At 41.3% G+C, this 20,555-nt stretch overlaps 1 protein-coding gene across 3 annotated transcripts in view; it reads left to right on the forward strand.

Moving 5' to 3' along the window:
- The window catches only part of LOC138717812 (protein lin-28 homolog B), a 94,020-nt gene that overhangs the window by 7,493 nt on the left and 65,972 nt on the right, over nucleotides 1–20,555 (forward strand). Inside the window, exons 2-3 of one of the 3 annotated variants that reach the window (XM_069851672.1) lie at nucleotides 2,099–2,147; nucleotides 8,555–8,742. In XM_069851672.1, coding sequence (XP_069707773.1) covers nucleotides 2,114–2,147; nucleotides 8,555–8,742 — 222 coding nt within the window. In that variant the 5' untranslated portion in view covers nucleotides 2,099–2,113. Of the gene's footprint in view, nucleotides 1–2,098; nucleotides 2,148–7,584; nucleotides 7,631–8,554; nucleotides 8,743–20,555 lie in introns of those variants that run through there. The other 2 variants (XM_069851673.1, XM_069851674.1) reach the window with 2 other exon arrangements.

Here is a 20,555-nt window from a genome sequence, read left to right on the forward strand (position 1 = left end):
TCCACGTGCTGTGCATACCTAGTTAAAACAAGGATTGCTTTCAAAGCAACTAACCTTTTCCTCCAACTCATCATGCTATTTAGCACCTAATTCTTAAACAGCATTAGGTTATTTGCAGTTACAGAGTTAATGTAAATGGCAAGATAGTTTCAGAACTAAAATGCCAAAATACGTTTCATTTTTGTACAGCATAAGGAGGAACAGGAGACTTCACTGTGAGCCACTTCAGAGCCCAAACCTGCTTCTGTTTAAGTCAGGGACTGATTTCTTATGGCTTTCAGTAAGATGCAGTAAAATACCTGCTACTTAGTTTCTCATCTAATCTGGTTTAGAATTGGAAACACTAATGTCCCTTGTGCCAAGTTTTAGGTATTGAGAAACTACTTACAATAAATACTTTATAAAAATATTACATTTCCTTTTTTCTACTCAATGTGATACGTTTATGTGACAGTCTTAAAATATGTGATGCTTACAAATATGTTATGAAATGGTGGTACCAGTAACAAGAACAAGAAGCTTGTGCTGTATCCTGCTGTAATTTTCAAGAACTGTACTTTATCCCCTTGAGTCTGAACACCACTCCCCCAAATATTTATTTTTAATCTCTTCATAAACTGAAGCGGGCTACCTGCCAAAGTCAAGAACAGATCCTTTACTTCTATGCTTGCATATTTCATTAAGTTGTATAAATAATGCAAGTAAATCCAAAAGACACAAAAGCCACATAGCCACAGGTTGACAGAACAAAGAGGCAGACAAAGGAGGTTGGGCTTCAGCGCCTGAAGGTGTAAAAGCAGAGCTAGATTTAATAGCAGGCAGAAGTCCACATAGTTGCAGTGGAAAACTTAGTTACTACAAAAGAAGAGGAGTTGAATCAGCTTGCCAGCGTTTTTGCACTGAAAATAAAGTTGTACTGTCCCCTTTTCAGATTTCTGGTCTTGGAAAGGATTCAGGGTAACTGACTGTAGGGGAAAAGAAGTTAATGAAATGTGATTCTCACTGGTCTTTGGTCATTCTGGCTTTGCTCATTCCTAGTGGAACATCCAATTTTTTAGTTAGAGAGCAGGATAAGTGTCAGGATGTGGTCTTGAACTGGAAAAAGATAAATCTCATATTTCTCCTAAAGAGTACTTGGGTTATATCTAAACAGGAAGATAATGTAATTTCTTGTTTGTTTTGGATGGGTTTTAGTTAGAGTATTCAAAAGACAGTAGAGTGACAAGAGGACAGGCTTGTAGCAGGTGAGTTTGTGCATGCTCCTCTCCACCTTTCTCTTACTAAGCAAACTGGTCAGCCTAAGTAACAGGCTTATTCCAAAACTAAGGTCTTTTTCCTTCATGCTTCCTACCATCTGTGTACCCGTTTTCTGTGTGAAATTGTTATTTGGATTATACAAAATCAGCCAGGTGTTGCTCAGCTATATCAAAAGTACACCTTTCATGAAGATTCAAGTTACACATTTGTACTTTTATGACTAATTAGTTTTGGTCGCATTGAGACCTGGGATTTAATATTCTTACGTATGCTGTGCAATTTTGTAACTGACGCAGTTGAAAACATTTTTCTATTGATGCTCGTAAACTGGCATCCATTTACAATTTTTACCATTAAAAGAATCATGAAGAATCATCTTTATTGTGTTTTTTTTAATCATATACAAGGCTTGACTGATTGCTTAATTTGTAGAATTTTAAGCGTAGTAAAGACAATTCATTAGTTCTCAGGTTACCTATTGCAATGAAATATTGATAAAGGAAACAAACACCTTCCAATGTCCTGCAAATCTCTGTCTTTTCGCTCTGCTGTTGTGAACTGTATAGCTTTCCTAAGAGAGCAGTGAAGGGGGCAACGCCTTTGTGGATGCTTTAAAGAAAAAAAAAAGCTGCTCATTTTTATCTTACACCTTGGTTATCTCATTGTGGTTCTGATGAGCTAGGTAAGTCTCCGACAGTTAATAAGTTTACAGGTCACTTCACAGAGTCAATGCCCTGGCAATTTATGGCCTTCTAATGAGTTGTTAAACTGGAGAAGGGGTAATTAAATATGGTACCCTGGCACAATGTACACAGTACTGACTCCAGCTCTCTGATTTTAGGTTCCTCAGAAGACGATGAGGTCATTCAAGAAGGTCTCGTCAGGCTCAGGTCAGTCTTCTCTATAGCGTCTTACTTGGCTGACTTTGTGTCTATAAAACTGAAGCACTGTAGCACTTGTGCCCTACTGATTCGGACGAACTTAATTCTTGGGGGGAGGGGGAGGATAGTTAACTTTGTGCACAGGCTTCAGAGTTCTTCCTTGATGCGTTTTGAGCGTTCTGCTCCTGTAATACAAATAAACAATTGTGCGAGCAAAGTTTACAGTAACCCAGCGTCAGGTACCTGTTGGATGCGGTGTGAGCCCGCCCGCCTGTACCTGTCACTTCTGGACCACCTACCGCTGGTCGCCGGCTCCGATTTTACCTCCTCCGGTTCTTTCCATGTCGTTGCCGAGTCCCGGCGCCGGCGGGGCGGCCCCGCACGCAGCCGCCTCGGAACGGGGGGCGCGGAGCTCCCGCCGAGAGGCGCTACCTGCCCGGGGGAACCGCGCCCGCCAGCCCTCCCGGTCCCGCGGCGGGGGGCGGGTCTCCCGCGACGGCCCTGGAGCCTCCCAAACCCGCCGGGAAAGGGCTGCGACCCCGCAGCTGAGGAGGCGTCAAAACCAACGTGAGACCGCGTCCCTCCCGCTCCTGCCCTCGGCTCCCCGCGTTCCGCAAATACCCCGCGCGGCACCCGCGCTCCGTCCCGCCGGGAACGCCCGTAACGCGCCCGCCGGGGCGAGCCCCTTCGGGCGGCGCTGCCCGACCGGCAGCCGGGGCGGCGGCGAGAGCCCCGCGGTTGGTCCCCGCGTCGGGCAGATCCCGACCCGCAGCGGGCCCGGCCGCGAGAGCGGGGATGCCCTCCGTTAGAAGTTGGGTGCGTGTCCCGCGGGAATAGCGAGACCCAAGCAGGGAAAAAAGAGCGCCGGGGGGTAGCTGGGCACGACTGACGGTGCTCTGTGAAACACGCCTTCTCCCGGTGGGAAGAAACCGCATTTTCTGGAAGCGTCTTAAAGTCGTCAGTGCAGAGCGGGACTTCGAAAGGGGGTGCTCACCTCTCATTCTCCGACAGTAACCACAAAGAAACACGGCAGTGGCAAAATCCCTTGCTGTGGTGGTCTGTGTTTTACATAACCTTCGCATAGCACTGCAGGATTTATTTTTATGCAAACGTTCACATAAAGGTGCATAACTTCGGGATCAAAGGAAACTTATGATATTCTTAAGGCGAAACCAATTGAATATTAAGTTAGATTAACATTGTATTTATGTTGTACGTAATGATGAGACTTTAGTATGTGAGATAATTGGATAAATTATCTCATTTTCTGTTGTCTGTATTCCAAGTTTGTAATTGCAAAATCTACAGAAAGAGCACAAAGTAGAGGGAAAAGATCACGATTACAGCTCAGTGCAAGAAACAGCATCAACCACACTCCTGACTGGGTTTACTCGGTCATGGTGATCCATGTGTGCGCAGACTGCTGTTGATGCTTGACAAAATTGACAGTAACCACAGAAGGTAATTTCATTATGATCTACAACATTACATTGATAGGAAAGCGACTGTTGCAGGAAGCTGGCATGGGGCTGGCACAAACCGTGGAGGACTGAGTGTAGACTGGCAGCTGGCTGGGATACTCGACGGTTTCTCACAATGTAGCAGACACCTCTTTTTCGCCCACTGAAAGCAGCCAGTGTTCCGCCAGTTTAGTGAGTGTTTGATGTAAAACTTAGTTCAGTTGTAACAGCGCAAGCCCTTCAAGCTGGGCAACGCTCATCTGCGGCAAGAGCGAAGGCGCAGCCAGGCTGGAGGTGAGGAGGTTGTGGTGGGAAGAGCAGAGAGCCCTGGTCGGGGGAGGGGGGGAGTCTTTGCCCCGAGGAAGCACCCGGAAAGCCCTCCCCCCCGGCTCCTCCTTAGGACGAGCCGGTTTCGATAGAAATCGGGTAGGAAACACGACGGGCGCCTCATTCGGTCAAACCTCGGCGGGGGCGGTGCGGAGCCCCCCCATCCCCCAGCGAGCGGAGAAGGGGGGCGGGGGGGCTCTCGGCGCCGTCCCTGCCCGCCCCAGAAGCGCTGGCTGAGCTTTGAAATGGGAAGTCGCGGCAGCACCCCGAGCTCTGCTTTCAAGTGCAAAACGCGTTTGGTTTCAAATGCACGCGGGGCCGTCCGTTTGTTTGGTTTTGTTTGGTTTTGTTTGGTTTTTTGGTTTGTTTTTTTTTTCCCTACTTCGGCTTTTGGAGGTGGAGGGGTTTGGGGGTTTATTTGTTTGCCCTGGAGAAGAGGAAAAAAAAAAACCAATTAGGACTTTAACAAGTTTTTAGGAAAGTGACAAACTGGAAATCCAACACTGCTGGTTTTGGTTACATAGTTTCAAGCGAGCTCTTACTGTGCATTTAGAAAGACAGGTTCCAGCTTCTTATAATCGTCTTTGCCAAAATTAGCATCTATTTAGCGAAATGTAAGGATGGAAATATATTTTTTAATATGTGAACTATTACCATTAAACTATTTTTTCCATGAACTGACTTGTTCTGTAGGGCTTTCTCCACCTTTATCTTCTCGTCCCCTTCCCCCCAATTTATTGCGAATGAATTTTGGAAGATTGTTAGTAGTGGGCTGGCTTATTTTCCTTTTTTTTTTTCCTTTTTTTCTTTTTTTTTTTTTTTTTTTTTTTCTAGAGAGTTCCCAGCTGGCATCAGCTCTCTACCTTCGACAAAACTTGAAAGGCTGATGTCCCTTGCAGGAAATGAATGAGTCGATAACATCTGACACCAGTGACCAGTCCAGTGACCCCAACCTTAATTTTACTAATACTGGAGGCCTGAAAATCTCAGTAAAGACCCTGTGCAAATCCCCCCTCCATTTTACAAAATCTCTATTTGTCTTGCAATATAAGAGATACTTTGCTACAAATATCTTTACATTCATGTATTTATGGGGTTTTTTACTCTTTAATTTATTTATCGAAGAACCTATTATTCTGAATTTTCTTTTAACTTGATTTGCTAATAAGACATTTTTTCCATTTAATGAACTCCATCAACTCGTTTGTGGCTGTTTAACCAATATTCTAGCCTCTAAGGAGTTTTTATACCAAATGCGGTGAAATAAATCTATCTGAAAAAATAAAGACCTTTAAAACTGTGTTAAACAGAATACTTCATATCTTTTCGAAAGGAGGGACACAGAGGGCTCGTATTTTATGAATATGCCGTTCTGCTACAGGAAATGGAGTCTTAGGCACTTGGAGCAAGTCTAAGCATTTTTATTCCGGTAATCTTAATTTCTTGTTCGTAGCTGGGGTTTCACATGTGTTAAAATCTCATACATTTATCATATATTAGATATCGTCCCGGTCATAAGATCCAAGCATATAAAATTACTCGTGAATTAATATTGTAAAATAATCGCTTTTGTAAAGGGGGAAGGGAGGGTACGGGCAAAAAGAAGTGGTATGTTGCACCAATGCGCAGGTCAGGTCAGTGTAAGAAGTCGACCTCCACTGTTGAAATAACCTATAGGAAATTTACGGTTGAAGTCTGCAAAGGAATTTCAGGATTTAAAGCTTTTGCTCCACTTGCCAGGCTGCTCCTATTTGTACACTTTTGCCCACCCTCGCTTCTTTCTAGCAAACGATCCAACCGAGCACCTTGGTATTTTCACACAGAAACGAGGCGCTAGCAGGGAATTTACGCTTTCCTGAAAGGCAACAAAAGGGGTAAACAGGCCCATCGGGGCAAAGGCGTCCCCTGTAATTGGGCAGACTGCTCGACGCCACTTCCAAAACAAGAGCAAGTGCTTTACAAATTCATAAACCCCTTGTATTCAGGTTCTGCGCGGATCGGCTTGGTGCTTTGGCTTTTGTTTGTGTGTGTCCTTGGGATAAGAGAGGATGTCGGGGTTGGGGGGGAGGGGAAAGGAAGGAGGTTTAATAAGAAAGTAATTGAGGCCAGGTTTTAACAAGGTATAGTCAGCGTTTAAAAGTTACGCACAGTGGACGTAAAGTGAGGTTGTATGTGAGTAGGTGGCGAAGACAGAAAAGACCTGTCTGATCTTTTCATACCTTCGTCTGTACCTTTGCATTGAAGAAGATAGGACAGATGGTACATAAAACGGGATCTCACCTAATGGCGGGGGGGGGGGAGGTACATTTCTATAAGTATTTTTAAACAAACTTGCAACCGTGCAGCAACAGCAGGGGCTTGCGGGCAGGGCAGGAGCTGGATACCAGTGTGAGAGCCGGGGAGGGCTTTTGTACAGGGGTCCCGTTACACAGACCACATTTCTTTTGCGAGTTGGATTCCCCCCTCCCGCTGGCAGTGAAGGCTTAAAACAGCAGTCCCCGGTCAGCGATATTCCTCTCCTCTTTGTCTTCCTCCTCCGGCTTTTTTTTTTTTTCTCCGCCTTCCTCCCCTCCAGCAAATCCTTTTCTCGATCAGTCCTCGTCCTCCTCCTCCTCCTTTCCCCCGCGCTCCCGAGGAACAATCGTTGCTGATGGAGGTTCACTCCAATACTAGGCTCGAAAACTGGGCTCTTATTTAGGAAGTCATTAATCACATCCCCTCCCCCGGAAAGAGATGGCGGAGAAACCTGTGAAGTACAATTCCTCGCCCCATCCCCCTCCAAAAATGTTTTGAAACGCTAAACCTCCGCGCATTCCGGGCCGCGTTAAGGTGATACCGCGTTTCCGGCGCGCTTTCCATTTGAACGCGAGTTTATCCCCGCGCAGCCGCGGCGGGGGCGCGCAGCCCCGCACACGCGTGGGAGAGGCGGATTCCCCGCCCCCTGTGGCGTTTCCCCCCCTCTCTCACGTGGGCCAAGGACGGTGCCCGGAGGCAGCGGCGCCGCGGGGGCTTTTCTTCAGGTGGACACGGCGACCCGGTGTCACACGTGCTTTGCGCAGACGGTAACCGGTGCGGGTGCCTCCCGACCCGCCGTCTGCGCACACGCGTGGGCTCGTTTGTGAGCGTCTTGTGCGGAGCCTGCCTAGAGCGGGTGGAGACACCCCAATAATCTCCTCTGCGCGTCTGCCTCCGCATGTATTTGTTGTTCTCTGGGCTGGATCTAGAAACACGCCGATCTTCCTGCGTATTTGTGCGCGCACGGGAGCGCGAAACCCCAGAATTGTACGTCATTTCGATTTCCCGTAAAGAAGCGCGCAGCTTAGCTGTCGAAAAATAATAGTAATATTGATAATAAAAAAAAAGTTGGAAATTTCTTGTTCATTCATAAATTATTTTGGCGTGTCAGCCCAGTTGAAATGGCGATTGGCTGCTCCTGCCTCCTGCCAACCCCTTAAGGATCCGATGTGAAATTAGTAGCAAGAAAGCATGTAATTGACCGAGTCACGTGTGCGCAGGGGGCCAGAACCGGAGCGAGCGAGAAGGGGAAAAATCAAAAGAGGGAAAGCACATTAGACCATGCGAGCTAAATTTGCGATCGTTCAAAATCAGGATGTTAGATTAATGCAGAAGACCACTTCGATCCGCAGGGAAAGTTTTCATCTCACGAGTTTGGAGCAGAGGGCCCGTGGGGCAACATGGCCGAAGGTTAATTTTCTTTTTCTATTGTTTTACTATGATTTTCGCTCGGTCGCTCGCTCTCTCCCCCCCTCCCCCCCCACCCCCCTTTTAACCCAACTCTGCATTACCCTTTTTTAGCAGCTCGCGCGAGGGGGCTTTCTCCAAACCCATTGTTACCCGGCTCAGAAACTGTTCCGTACCGCCCACACCGATTCACAACTTGAAAAGCTTTCAGGGGGCTATTGTTTGAATTGTTCCTGTTTGATTAAGCGCAGTTGCGGTGGTGGGATGAGAAAACGGCCGTACACCTGTCCCAACTTTAATCGAAAGTTTATTCCAAGGAGAGATGGATACACGTTGGAAAATAGTGGTTTCGGCGCTGCATGTGCAATAAGCAGTTGTGCAATCTACCCAATTTTGCTTATTCTCTCTCCTCCACCCTTCCTCGCCGGCCTCCCTCCTCGCCCCCCGGTCCTGCGCCTTGCGAGGAGAGACTAATTGGGCTGAGAAGCTCTGGTGCGAAATGGGATCGGTCTTAAACCAGCAATATTCAAGTAAAGTATTTCGTTCCGTGCTGTAATGTGGCTGAAAGATGGAGTTAAATGGAAAAATACACGTATGTACAGAAACGTGGGCTGACCCGGGCAAAGAGAGAGGGAGAGGCTCCGTATGTAGTGTTTCCTCTCTGTAACCTCCGGTGATTTTATTTTGTTATGTGTCTTGGGGAGAAGGTTTTTTATTTTGGGACTTGAGAAAAAATAAGCTCTTTTCGTCGTCTGTGTTGCGATTTTGTTTTGTTCTCCTTTCCCCCCCCGTTTCTTTAATAACTCCTTTAGGTAGTGGCAAAAAGGATGTTACCAGAATTTAACTCTTTGCTTTGCATCTTGTGCCCCCCTTCCTTCTCCCCCATCCCCCTTTCCCCCCACCCCACCCCCTCTCCCTCTCCCTCAGCAGGGGCGAGTAAAGGTGGAGACGAGCCCGGGAAGTTGCCGGAGCAGGAAGAAGAGGAAGAATCCCAGGTTTTGCACGGAACCGGCCATTGCAAATGGTTCAATGTGAGAATGGGATTCGGGTTCATCTCCATGAACAACCGAGAGGGAAGCCCTTTGGAGTCTCCAGTTGATGTTTTTGTACACCAAGTAAGACCCATTCTTGTCTTCCATCTCAGCCTGCCGCGTTTGGTTAAACTCAGTGGGGCTCCGGGTTTATGTGAAGAGAAGTAACCTACTTTTCCTAGGTATTTAGGTTCATCTGTAATTTAAAAGTTGCCTTAGGTAGTGGTTTTGTTGGCTGCCTACAGTTTGAGTAAATAAGGTCGTTAGATGGTGCTTAGTCTCTGTGGCCGGAGATCTCTGCAAAAGGATAACCTTGTTTCTTCATATGTTACTCCTTGGTTAGAAACGTCTCCTGTGTTTTTTTTCATTCTTTTCAAATGCCACTTTTTTTTTTTTAACAAGATTTTTCATTTGTCACCAGGCTGATCAGAAACAGCCTTTCCTTGGAAACTGGTTAAAATTAAGCTCGGAAAAGGATAAATAAATGTCGGGTTTAATTCAGATAACATTTGGATACAATTTTAAACGCTTTTCTTGTAAACCTCGAATTGCTTTTTAAAAGCTCATCTAAGATTAGCGAAATTAAGACGTAATTATCGTGTTATTCTACAGTAATTCAGACCTGAGAGCGTCCCTGTGGTGATACAGTGAAGCGTGCGTGTGGTTTGTTTGGTTGATTTTTGAATATTCCTTCCTAGAATAAAAAAGTGAGGATTAAGGAATCGGCCCAAGAGCAGGGTCCCTGTAAGGCTGCTCGGGAGAGAAGGCGCCCGGGGCCCTTGTTGGTATTTTTAAGCATAACTGCCGTGTTTCGAACATGGCAGCTGGTCTGAATGCCTTCACAAAAAGGGGGTTCAGATGCAAGATATGTACAAATTCGTACGGTTAAGGGAACTCTTCCCAAGGTTGTAGTGTGGTTTGTCAAGAAGGAGCATGTGTAGACCTTCCCCTGTCCTTTAGTTAATCTCCAGTTCCAGCATTTTGATCTTCCCCCGTGTTTTCTGTGATCAGAGAACAGAAGAGCGGTATCAGGTAAAGAGACCATTTTGGGTTTGGCTAGGGCCATGTTAGGAAGGGAAAAAGGCATCTTAACTTTTTACGTGGTTGTCCATTTTCTATGACGTTTGCACTGATGGGGTGGGGGGGGGTGGTGTTCCATGATTATATAATGAATACTTTTTTAGTGTTCCATTTGATGGTCCGGCCTTATTTTCTGGTAACCTTCCTCAGGCTTTTTTAAAGAACACACCTTTCATTAGGTTAATAAGAAGGTGGCTGAAGCTTAGACAGAGCTCTGCTGCTGTGGCGTGTCGCCTTGCTCCTTGCAGTGGTGGAGTGGGTTTCAGATCTTGCTCTCTTAACATGTACCCTAGGGGCCTGCACATCAATATTACTTGCTTGCATTTGGAATTCTGTAGAAAATGTAGAATCCAATAGCGAACTTACTCGATTCTTACACTTCCTGCTTTGTACTGGCATATGGGTGCCTCCCTCTTTGCTGCTGCCTTTTCTGCTTAGGACTGAATGAATGAAACCCTCCTCCGAGAAGGAGCAGTCCTATTTTTCTCCTTTTCTTCCCTTCTTTGTACCTTTTTAAGTCATGCAATTGCTCGTTACAGTTCTATAAATTTACTACCTAGATAAAAAAAGCTTTTTCTTGATCTAATTTTGTGTTAACACGTGTCATCCTCTTCGCTTCTCAAATAAAAGAAGGCAAATATTTGAAGTGTAGCAGTGTTGTTAATGAAAAACCCACATTTGGAAACAAAGATATTCTTGGAGCTGCGGAAATAGAAATCTTGAACTGTATGGTAACGAAACATTTGAGTAATACCAGAGAAGGTGTGCTGTTCAGTAATGGAAAGTAGACACAAAAAATAATAAAAATGTATGTGGTAAATTTGTAAGTCGCTATTCAGTTGTGTCCCCTAAAGGAGGGGACAGGAATGAAATGTTAAACACGTTTATTTACACTTAAATAATCAACAATTTTTTCAATATTCTTAGGTCTCTTAACACATATCACAATGTAAAAGGCAGTGAAAAATCGCATGTTTCAATGCACATGAACTGTACACCTCAGTAATTTTGACCATTACTTAGAAATATACCTTACAGAGTCAAGTTATTAGAATTCTGCAATGGATTGCTCTTACAACAAAGGAAATGTGTTTCTCACCTTTTTCTTTCTGATGGCATCTAGGGTATCCCCAAACTTCATGGTGACCTGAATCATCCTTCCATCAGTCCAAAGCAGAATTTTTCTGTTTAAATGTGATGGGGAGAAGAGGTACCTATTCCATTTCAGAGTACATGTTAGATAATGTATATTGCTGTATAGTATACTTTGTATTAGCTGACTACTTGATCAGTGGCAACTGTAGCAGCCAGAGCATAAAAATGTATTTAAATCACTACGTTATTTAACAGTGCTGCTTGTACAGCAGAGTCTGTTGCCTGAATAGTGATTGGACCCTATTTCTATTAGTTATAATTTGAAAAATTTAGTCAGTGTGAAAAAGCCTTTTCAAGGCAAAGTTGTTAGTTTATTAATCTGTTGAAACCAAATATTGCTGTTCACACCTGGTTTGAAAACACTTGATCATTTATTTGTGTGCACCTAGTGTTGTGTGCATTCACTTGTTCTGCAACGTTTGTAACTACTAGTATCGTTTTATAGAATCAAACAATCTGAGCAGGGGAAAGAATCTTTCATCTTGTTTAGTCCAAGTCCTGTCAAAGCCAGCTTGAACCCTGCAACAATATTTTTACTGCCTTACCTTATGTTTTCTAGGTGAGGTTGTGCCCAGTTTATGAGAATTTGCTATAAGCAAATGCTTACTGGATGTCAAGTCAAAATTCCTGTAATAGTTTGAGTTCATTTTGAGTACCTGAGCTTTTGAACACACAGCAAGTAATTTTGCTTTCTTCTTGGGAGTTCCCACTTGGTTGTGTGCAAATTATAGTCACGTTTTTCTGCAGTCAGGGCTTCGCTAATTGTATATATTGATATATCTTTAGAGGACTATCCTTTTGTTTGGACTTCTTTTCCCTTTCACCCAATTAAAGTTCTGTTCATGAAACAGCTGAAGTATGGAGTTTTAGCGCTAATAATTTTGACTGATCTTCTCTGAACTACCTTAAGGTTGTTGTTACCCTTCTGGTAATGACATATCTAGAACTAGATGCATTATTTAAAGTAGAAACACATCAGCCGTTACACATGAGTGTGTCTGTGTGTACAATGTAGATAGGGTACTTTTACAAACATCTACAGTATTGTCCATTTTTAGCTTTATTCTGATACAGATTATACCTTCAGGTCATGTGTTTGAGTCATTCAGCATCATGTAAAAATTACAAGTCATAGAAAACTATTTAATTTTTCAAACACAAGCCATGTCCAATGTAGCAACCTGCCTAGTGTTTATTTTACAAAAAAAACCCAACTAGTAGTAGCCATGTTGGTCCTATGTAACTTTCAAATTCAAGCAAAGGAGTACTTTATTGAATTTGGCTCAATATTGTCATTTGGACAATAGGTTAGCACAGAATGAATAATTTAGCTTGCTTCTCTCTTACGACATGAATTCTGCACAGTTATGTGTGAACAGCTCTTTTTAAATTTTAGAAAAAGATCTATTTGTGAAAAACAGGCTGGAGAAGTGAAGTGAATGAAACTTTCTGTGGTGCACATTAGAAAAGTTAATGATAAGAACTGAGAGTTCGAGCTTTCATAAAACCAGAGAAAAGGGTGATGCTTATTAAATTTTTTTTACATGTTCAAGATTGTACACACAACTTAGATACACACAGCTGCTTTGGATGCTGGCAGTAAGGCAAAAATGCTGCAGATGTTTTTTTTGCACACGTTTTGCATGGTTTTGTTAGAAACATGTCTGTTTTCCTTTGCTTAGCATCAAGCCCAGATGTTAAAGATGATAATGAAGGGTAGAGTGCTGGCTGTAAATAGATGCAATTAAATACTTTTATGAATATCAAGGTTTATAATTTTACATTTTGTTTCTGTGTAATGTGGTCTTTCAGGATGAGACAGATTGTTCAGTTTAAAAGATGTTTGTTGGGATCTGGCTCTGTAGTCCAAAATTCTTACTGCATTCAGGGATTGATGCAGAATTTCTGAACTGGGAGTTTAAACCTGTCTGTCTTTGGGATTCTCTTTTATGAGATGGGGAGAGGAAGGAAGGGAGGAACAGCATACAGGAGTTGGTGTATTTTGTTTTCTTATTAATAGGAACATGGTTGATTTGAAATATTTCATTTTCATCTAAACTTTCATACTGTTGCTGTAAGTTACTGTAATTGCAAGATTAGACAGAAAGGGGAGAGAGCTTTTTTTTCTTTCATTCATTCCTTCTGCATTGTGCTATCATTTGTACTTTATAAATTTTGCTCTTATTGTGGCAAGTACCTATCACAAAAGAAGGAGGGAAAATTACTGAGACTATTCAGCTACAATTGTAAACAGAAGAATAAATGGAAAATTAGACATGTAAGCAGTATCTGAAAAGTATTTTCTCTTAATTTGGCTGACTGTCCTTTTTCATGATGAATCAGATGCCTATTCTTTAAATTCCTAGGATTTTAGCTGCAGTTAACTGCTTTTTCTAGGATAAAATTGGGCAGGGCATGATGCACTGAACATTGACTTTTTTATATTGTGACACATGGGATCCTGTGCTTTTGCAAGGATGCATTAATACATCTAGCACATCTTTTCCATTTCTGCATTATTAGAGGCCTGTAAAAAGACCTCTTCTACCTCAGGATAGCTGGAAGTTCTGAGTGAGCAAGTGAGATCAATATTACATTGCTCCTTATTGTTAAATGGGACATAGAAATGCAAGTACAGAAATCTTCATGCAGAGTATGCTATTACAAAGTTGTCATCTTTGACTTCTACTGGGGACCAGGCAAGCCCAGTCCTAATCAAAACAAAAGTGGCTAGCAGGATTTAGAGAGGGAAGCTGAGGAAGGAAGCGAATGGGGAGTAAGTATGTGTCTGCAGTGAACATGTGTATCGCAGATCTGGCAGAGATCAGACCTGTGCTAAAAAGTGGGTGTTGAAGTCTGCTCAGCAGCCTCAACACATGTAGAAACTGTAATGGGTAACTGCTAGGGATCCAGAGCTAAGTTTTGGCACTCGCCATGTGTGCAGGATCACACAGAGAAAATTTGCTTCAAATTGTGGGGATCATGGACTTGTGGTGTGGTATAGCCCTGTTGAGATTTTTTTTTTTAAAAAATTAATTTTAGCTACCAGTAACGACCAGCCCTATGTTTCAAGCCCTGCCTGTGAGTGCATAGGCAGATGGCAAAATACTCCACCAAGAGCCTGATGGTTTAAGATGGTTGTATGAAGAAACTTGGTAATTTGGTATTTAATTTATGAAGTTGCCATCTGTGGAGGTATCTTCCAGATTTCATCTATTTACGTCTAAACCCAACATTACAGTGCATTTTTGTTGATAGACTTACATAGTATTTAAGTGAACGGCAAATCCCATTAAGCCTAAATGGTGTGAAACCAGATTAGATTTTGCTGAAGAAGTTTGAAATTAAGTGTTGACAAGCAAAAATCACAAGCTGCCCAAAATCAGAGACCTTCAATGGAACTGTTTTGTCTAAAGAGAGATTTCGCTCTTTGCCAGAGCAAAGTACACCCTTTCCAGAGCATGCTATCCTCCTTTTCTCCAAGACTGAGGAAGTTGTGCGCAGGGGTTAGGATACTGGAAGGAAGAGGATATTTTGTCTGAGGCACGAACATAAAATATCAAAGCAGATATATGAATTGAAGCTAAAAGGAAATTAATTGTCAAATCGGGAAAAATGTCATTTTTGCTTGTCCTGGTTTGCAGTTAAATTGCTGAGTTAGTAAGTGTATCTAGAGCCACCCAGAGTTTTGGTTTAGGCCCTACAAAGTGTACTCTCATCTAGGTATTGTTTGATTAATCTTCCTTGTGTAACCCATCTCAGTATAAGGCCTGTCATCTTTCCCCAGTAGTAATAAACAGAAGCAAAATTAGGGCCATCAGTTTCTACAAAGGTGTAGAAAAGTGGCCATAAAGGTATAATTTAAGTAAGATCTTAACGAACCTAGAAACCAGAGGGTAAAGACCTTTTATGATGGTCCTTAAACAAACACAAAGAAATTAGGAGATACCGCGTGCATTTTTCATTCCCGATATTTAAGGGAATGAATTTATTTCCCCCCCCCCGAAAGCTATCATGACGGATAGAAAGGTATTATGTGATATTTAACTCTTTCTAAGGGACAGTTACTCGGGACAGGTCTGGATTATGTGTTGCTTGTTGGATACCACTGGCCAAAGCAGTGAATCCTTAAATTGCTTTTACATCAACAGAGTATCAGTAAACACCTCTGCATGGAAGATGGGAAAGTGCTTCTGGTTGCTCAAGCATATTTGCTGGAGAAATTGGTGTCCAGACTTTTCCTCAGATTATTCTGGCTGGTCCTGACTTGAAATGGGAGTTACCTCCTTGGGAGACAGCTAGAGGGAATTCCAGATCCCCACTCCAGAGATGGCTCAGCTGTTTGCAGAGCAGCTGTGGAAGCTGCCTCAACTTTTACAGTCCACAGTATTAAGGAAAACTGGCACCGATTTTGATTTTTTCCTAATGTGTGAAGCTGTAACATGCAGCAGGTCAGTCAGCAGCTGCTCTGCAAGCAGCTGAGTTGGCTTTGCAGTAGCAGTGTGGTGAACAGGTGGAGGTTGAAATTCCTGCAGCCACACTTCTTGGTGGGAGCCCTACAGCCATGATTTTACATTTGACAGCAGTGCTGCTGCTTAAGTAAACTTCAAAAACCTTTAGCACTCTCCCTGTTGGATTAGCATAAGTGCTTGTGAAACTGCATGGCAAACCCAGCTGGGGAAATTTTGGGTTTTGTATCTGATTTTTATATCAGAGAAACTGTGATCCCCAGAAATAGAAGCTGGTAGTGTTGGCACCGTGGAACTGCAGGCAAGGATGCTAACAAGCAGCTGCCAGTATGAGGTGAAGGTATAGGAGGAAAGAGAGCTGGAAGCTACTGTTGCAGAAATGTGAATGAAACTGTGGTCTCTTCTGGTGCAGAAGAGCAGAATATTGGTGTTACTTTTGGCTGGGGGTGGAGACACAGACAGCAAAAGTGTTAGTGACTTTTCAAGAAAAAGGGCACTAGTGGTTACTAGTGGAGTACAAGCTCCTTGCAAATTGAATGTTTCAGGAATCTTTTTTTGGGTCACAGTTTAGTTCAATCTTACATTTTTGTCTTTTATTGATTACAGTTAAGCGGTGTTTTAAATCAGCACTATTTATAAAACAAAACCCAACAAAATAGGAAGCAGTTATTATTTGTGACAATCACGTGTTTCTTACTTCTTCAGAAAAGAAGTAAGTATACTTACAGGACATGTTCATAATAATTTAGATCTACCTTTCTATGAGACAGAAGAGAGTTTAGTGAAAACAGTCAATAATGTGAAAAGTATAGCTCCCTAATTATTCCATATATATGACTTTGAAAATTAAGTACACTTGAGAACCTACCTGTCTGAGAGTTTGTAGAATATCCTTGTTCTGTTACCAGCAGAGGAGCCAAAAAAGTCACATGGATACCATCTATTCCAAAATTCTAATCTAGTGCTTTGGAAGGAAGGAGACTGAAAGGTTCGGTTTGGTTTTGTTGACATCATAGGTTAGTATGTTCACCGATTAAAATTGTTTAACAGGTAAAATGTGAGTGAATGCATGTATTTGGAATGTATGAATTTGTCTGCAAAATCAAGGTAATATTCCATGACCTACTACAGATCTTATGATGCTCTGTTGAAAACAGTGATATTGTTATTACACTCGTAAGCATGTGCTTCGTAAGCATGAACATAGCTGATAGTGGCTTTCTCATCAAAGCTAATCTGTTCCCAGAGAGGCCTTCTTGTAATTAGTCATGGTAATTTATAGCTATACAGCATTGAGGGATTATTTTTTTTCTTTTATTATAGTGCCACTTGGGGCTGCTTTAACATTTGTGTTATAACTTTCTTCATTTATGGTCATATAAATACAGGCACCAAAATAATCCCAGGGCTGAAATTGAGAGTGGAAGTGATAGCCCTTGTGTACTTTAGGTAGACTAGAATAAGCATGAACTTGTAATTTTTCAAGGTACAGATGTCTTTAAAATCACTCAATAGTGCACGTGTGTTATAATTTTAAAAATGTTTTATTTCATTTTACAACAGTGTTTTGCAAGCTAGTAATCAAAATCTTGGTTGGTTTTATGGGCTATTTGTAATAATACAATCTTAGCGGAAACATGGGGCTTTAAAAAGTCTCTGCTGACCATGTGTAGTAATTTCTGAATATTGTTAGACTCATTATGATGGAAATACTAGAAATATATTAAAAAAATTAATCTCGAATGTACCAAATAGACCCAAGCTGACTTCTGCAGACCTTGGATTAGTCCCCCAACTACTCCCTTGATTTAACAGATATATATGGCTGTCTTACTCTGTTTAATTACTTGGCCTAAGACACTTAGATTGTGCATCTCGAGAAGTAGCCATTGCTGACACTGAAGAAGAAATAATAATTCCAAGCCTGTTTGCTACCCTCTCCCCCAGATATTAAAACTAAAACTACATCAGGTGAATGGAAATTAGAGGATTGTTGCAACAGTAAACAAAAAATCTGCCTTAATGTAGTGAAACCATGACACCTTTTCTTTTCTTGTGGATATTACAGACCTCATGGGCCAAATTCTGCCCAATTTTCTCATGTGAAGTGGCCCCACTGACTGGTGAAACTTGTTCAATAAACTGGACAGCATTAGGAGTTGATTTTAAGTCTTTTACGTGAATGGTGTTACTAGAAGTATGTAGTTTGCATCCTTTTGTTTTTCTAAATGTATAAATATGCATTTTGTGCTCAAAAGCTTGAGGGCTGGATCATAATCTAATTTGCTTCTTGTACAGTGCCTAAAATGTAGAGTAGTAAACTAGCATTTAGGTCAGTGCTGCTTAATGAAAAGTGAAATTAAAATGATACAACTTAACATAATGTGTGTGCATTAACTTGACATTTGTCTAACTTGTATTTGCTTTTCACAATATGCTTATTTTTTGTACTGTGAATGTATAATACTTAATGCCTTACCTCAGTTCACCTGACCACTAACCAGAGAGGCTGCTGTGGTGGAAAACTGCTATGCTGATACTATGAGATTTTTCATCTTCCTGTTGAAAAATTGCTCAGTCCCAAATCGTTCCCTCACAGGAGGAGAAAGTGGTAGAATTAGTATGTGAAATGCTCCTAGTGTGAAATAGGTTCTGTTGAAGGGGAATGAATGTCATCCTTGCAATGAAAGCGCCTTTGGGATCTTGATCAGCAGAGCCAGTTAGTTGTGCGAACCTGTACAGGGCCTTTGGTTTCTGGCAGGGGTAATGGGTTGCAATAGGTCTTGGGAAAACTTCTGAAGAACTTTTTAACTGCATTATTGTTTATCTGTGTTCACAAGGGGAAGGATAGAAATCCTCTTGGCAGTCCTTCACAGTCTGCCTTTTTCCCAAGCCGGGGTGTAAGGGATGTAGAGATCCTACTCAGATAAAAGGGAAAGCACTGACTCTTGGTGAGAGCAAGGTAGCTGAACCCCCTGTCCATGCAGGAGGGTAGTGGACAGTTTACAGATCTGGAGGCATAATATGGTTAAATATTTGTAAATGCAGTCAGTAAAAAAGTTTCAATTTCACCGCAGCGCTTTATAGCTCTGTACTACAGTGATTAAATTTGCATCTGGCTCTGCCAAACCTGCTTTGTTTGTCTGCTTTGTTGTTTGGTTTTGGGGGTTTTGTGTGTGTGTGTGTTAATTAAAGGAAGCATGTTACATTTGTAATAGCTGTTTTTATATGAATCAAGTTCACATTTGTTTAATGTTTTCACATAACTTGTTTTACAAAACCTGTTTAATAGATGGGAAATGTTTGGTATAAGGACTACGTGGTTTCTTGTATAGGGGTCTGTGTGGCTGTAGCATGCACACTGATTTTTAAGTAACAGGACATCCAGCAGGGCATCCTGTTCATTGTGTGTGATTCTGGTTTAGAAACTAGTGCAACCTAGAAACAAAGAGAAAAGTAAAATAATTTTTAAGTGTTTTTAATTGGCTTCAGGAAATAGTGATAATTGTTAAAGACAGACATTACTTGAAAGGTGAATGATCTGGATGTGAAGCAGCTGCATGAATAAACAATATCATAAATGAAGAGTTTCCTTATAGAGAAGTTTGCATGTAACCAGTGAGTTTAAAAGGACTACTCACTAAGAGAATACTGTGATATTGACCTGTAGATGAAACAAGAGCAAAAGATTTTGAAGGTGTGACATCGAGATGAAAATCATAGTATTTTCAGGCAGAAGTACAGTACATCTGAAGATAAAATCTTTGTTTAGACTAACTGGAATAGGACTTTGTTAGTGTTGATTCATGCTTTTGTGAACACTTAATGCAGCAGTAAATACCACATCTTTCACAAGGGAGTGCTTAATTCTCCTGGACTATAGTATATTATCTACCCTAAGAAAGCAGGGTATCAGATTCTACTCTTAGCAGTGCCTTCTCTTCAAGAGGAATTAAAAAAAGAAAATCTAAACGTTCAAAACTCTGATCTATCAGATTTGAAAATGTTCAAAATTATTTAAATTTAAAACACTGTGTTTGAAAAGATTCCTTTAAATTTGATCTATGCCTACATCTTCTTCAGTACAAGTTAGCAAAGATTTGTTGTAAAAAATAAAAAGGCATTTTCCATTTTGTATGATGTCCTTGCATTTAATGACTTCATAGCATTTTTGCAAGACAGCAGATACTTTTCAAAATTAATCTAGAGCCTGCTTTGAACAATAAAATATCTTTGTGTTTAATAATGTAATTAGTGGATTCAGTTTCCCTGAAGAATTTTTACATTAGTCTTCATTCATATATTTTCATTAAGCAATTATGTATTTTTTAAAATAGCAGATTATTTTGGTTTTGTAATACAACAATTTCTTTTTTACTGACAAACATTGACAGTTTATTGGAAACTGACAGCTGATTCCATGCTTTTATATAGGAACCCGTCATTTTTCTAAAGCAATACTATGCATTTATAATTTTTCCTTTTATCCATATGTAAGTTAGTATTTATTGCTTATTAATAGTATGTCCATTAGAAGGGAGCTAAACCAGCACCGACCACAATAGTTGTCACGAAATGCACCTATAGCATATTGTAGTCTCTTTAGAAGTATTGAGGCAATTGGCATAAAGTGATTGATTTTGCTGTAATATTTCTGGGTTTAGGATGATTAATGTAATCCATTTGTTAAATTCTTTAAAACTGGTAAACCTTAGCTTAGTTTCTGTTTTCTCCCTCCGTATGAACACATTTTAAAGGTACAATATATTTTAGCTACTCTTGAAGGACTAAATGTTACTAAGAGATAAAATGTTGAGCCAGGTGAAATCAGTGGAATAGTTGTAAAGAAGTTTCAATATGCATGCACAGTTTCTCTCAAAGATTTTTGTGTGATAGTTTCATTTGGGAGCTTAAATAATTAAACCAGAAAAGTTTGATTAAATAAATGTAAGGGGAGGTTGTGTGTATAAAATATCATTCAGTGTACTTGTTTTTCCCATGTGAGTACCTCACAATCTTTAAAATGCCCCCCAAACTAATATCATAATAACACTAATAATATGAAGGACAGTAGTCCGTGCTTTCTTTAAAAACTGGTTTGTTGAAAAATACTAATTACGTTTTTGTAAAATAATTTTGATGCATTTACTAAGCAAAATATTTTCACATCAAAAGCAGGTGCTCAGATTTTTA

The sequence above is a fragment of the Phaenicophaeus curvirostris genome, chromosome 2 (assembly GCF_032191515.1).
Source record: "Phaenicophaeus curvirostris isolate KB17595 chromosome 2, BPBGC_Pcur_1.0, whole genome shotgun sequence".
In the NCBI taxonomy this organism is placed as follows: Eukaryota; Metazoa; Chordata; class Aves; order Cuculiformes; family Cuculidae; genus Phaenicophaeus; species Phaenicophaeus curvirostris.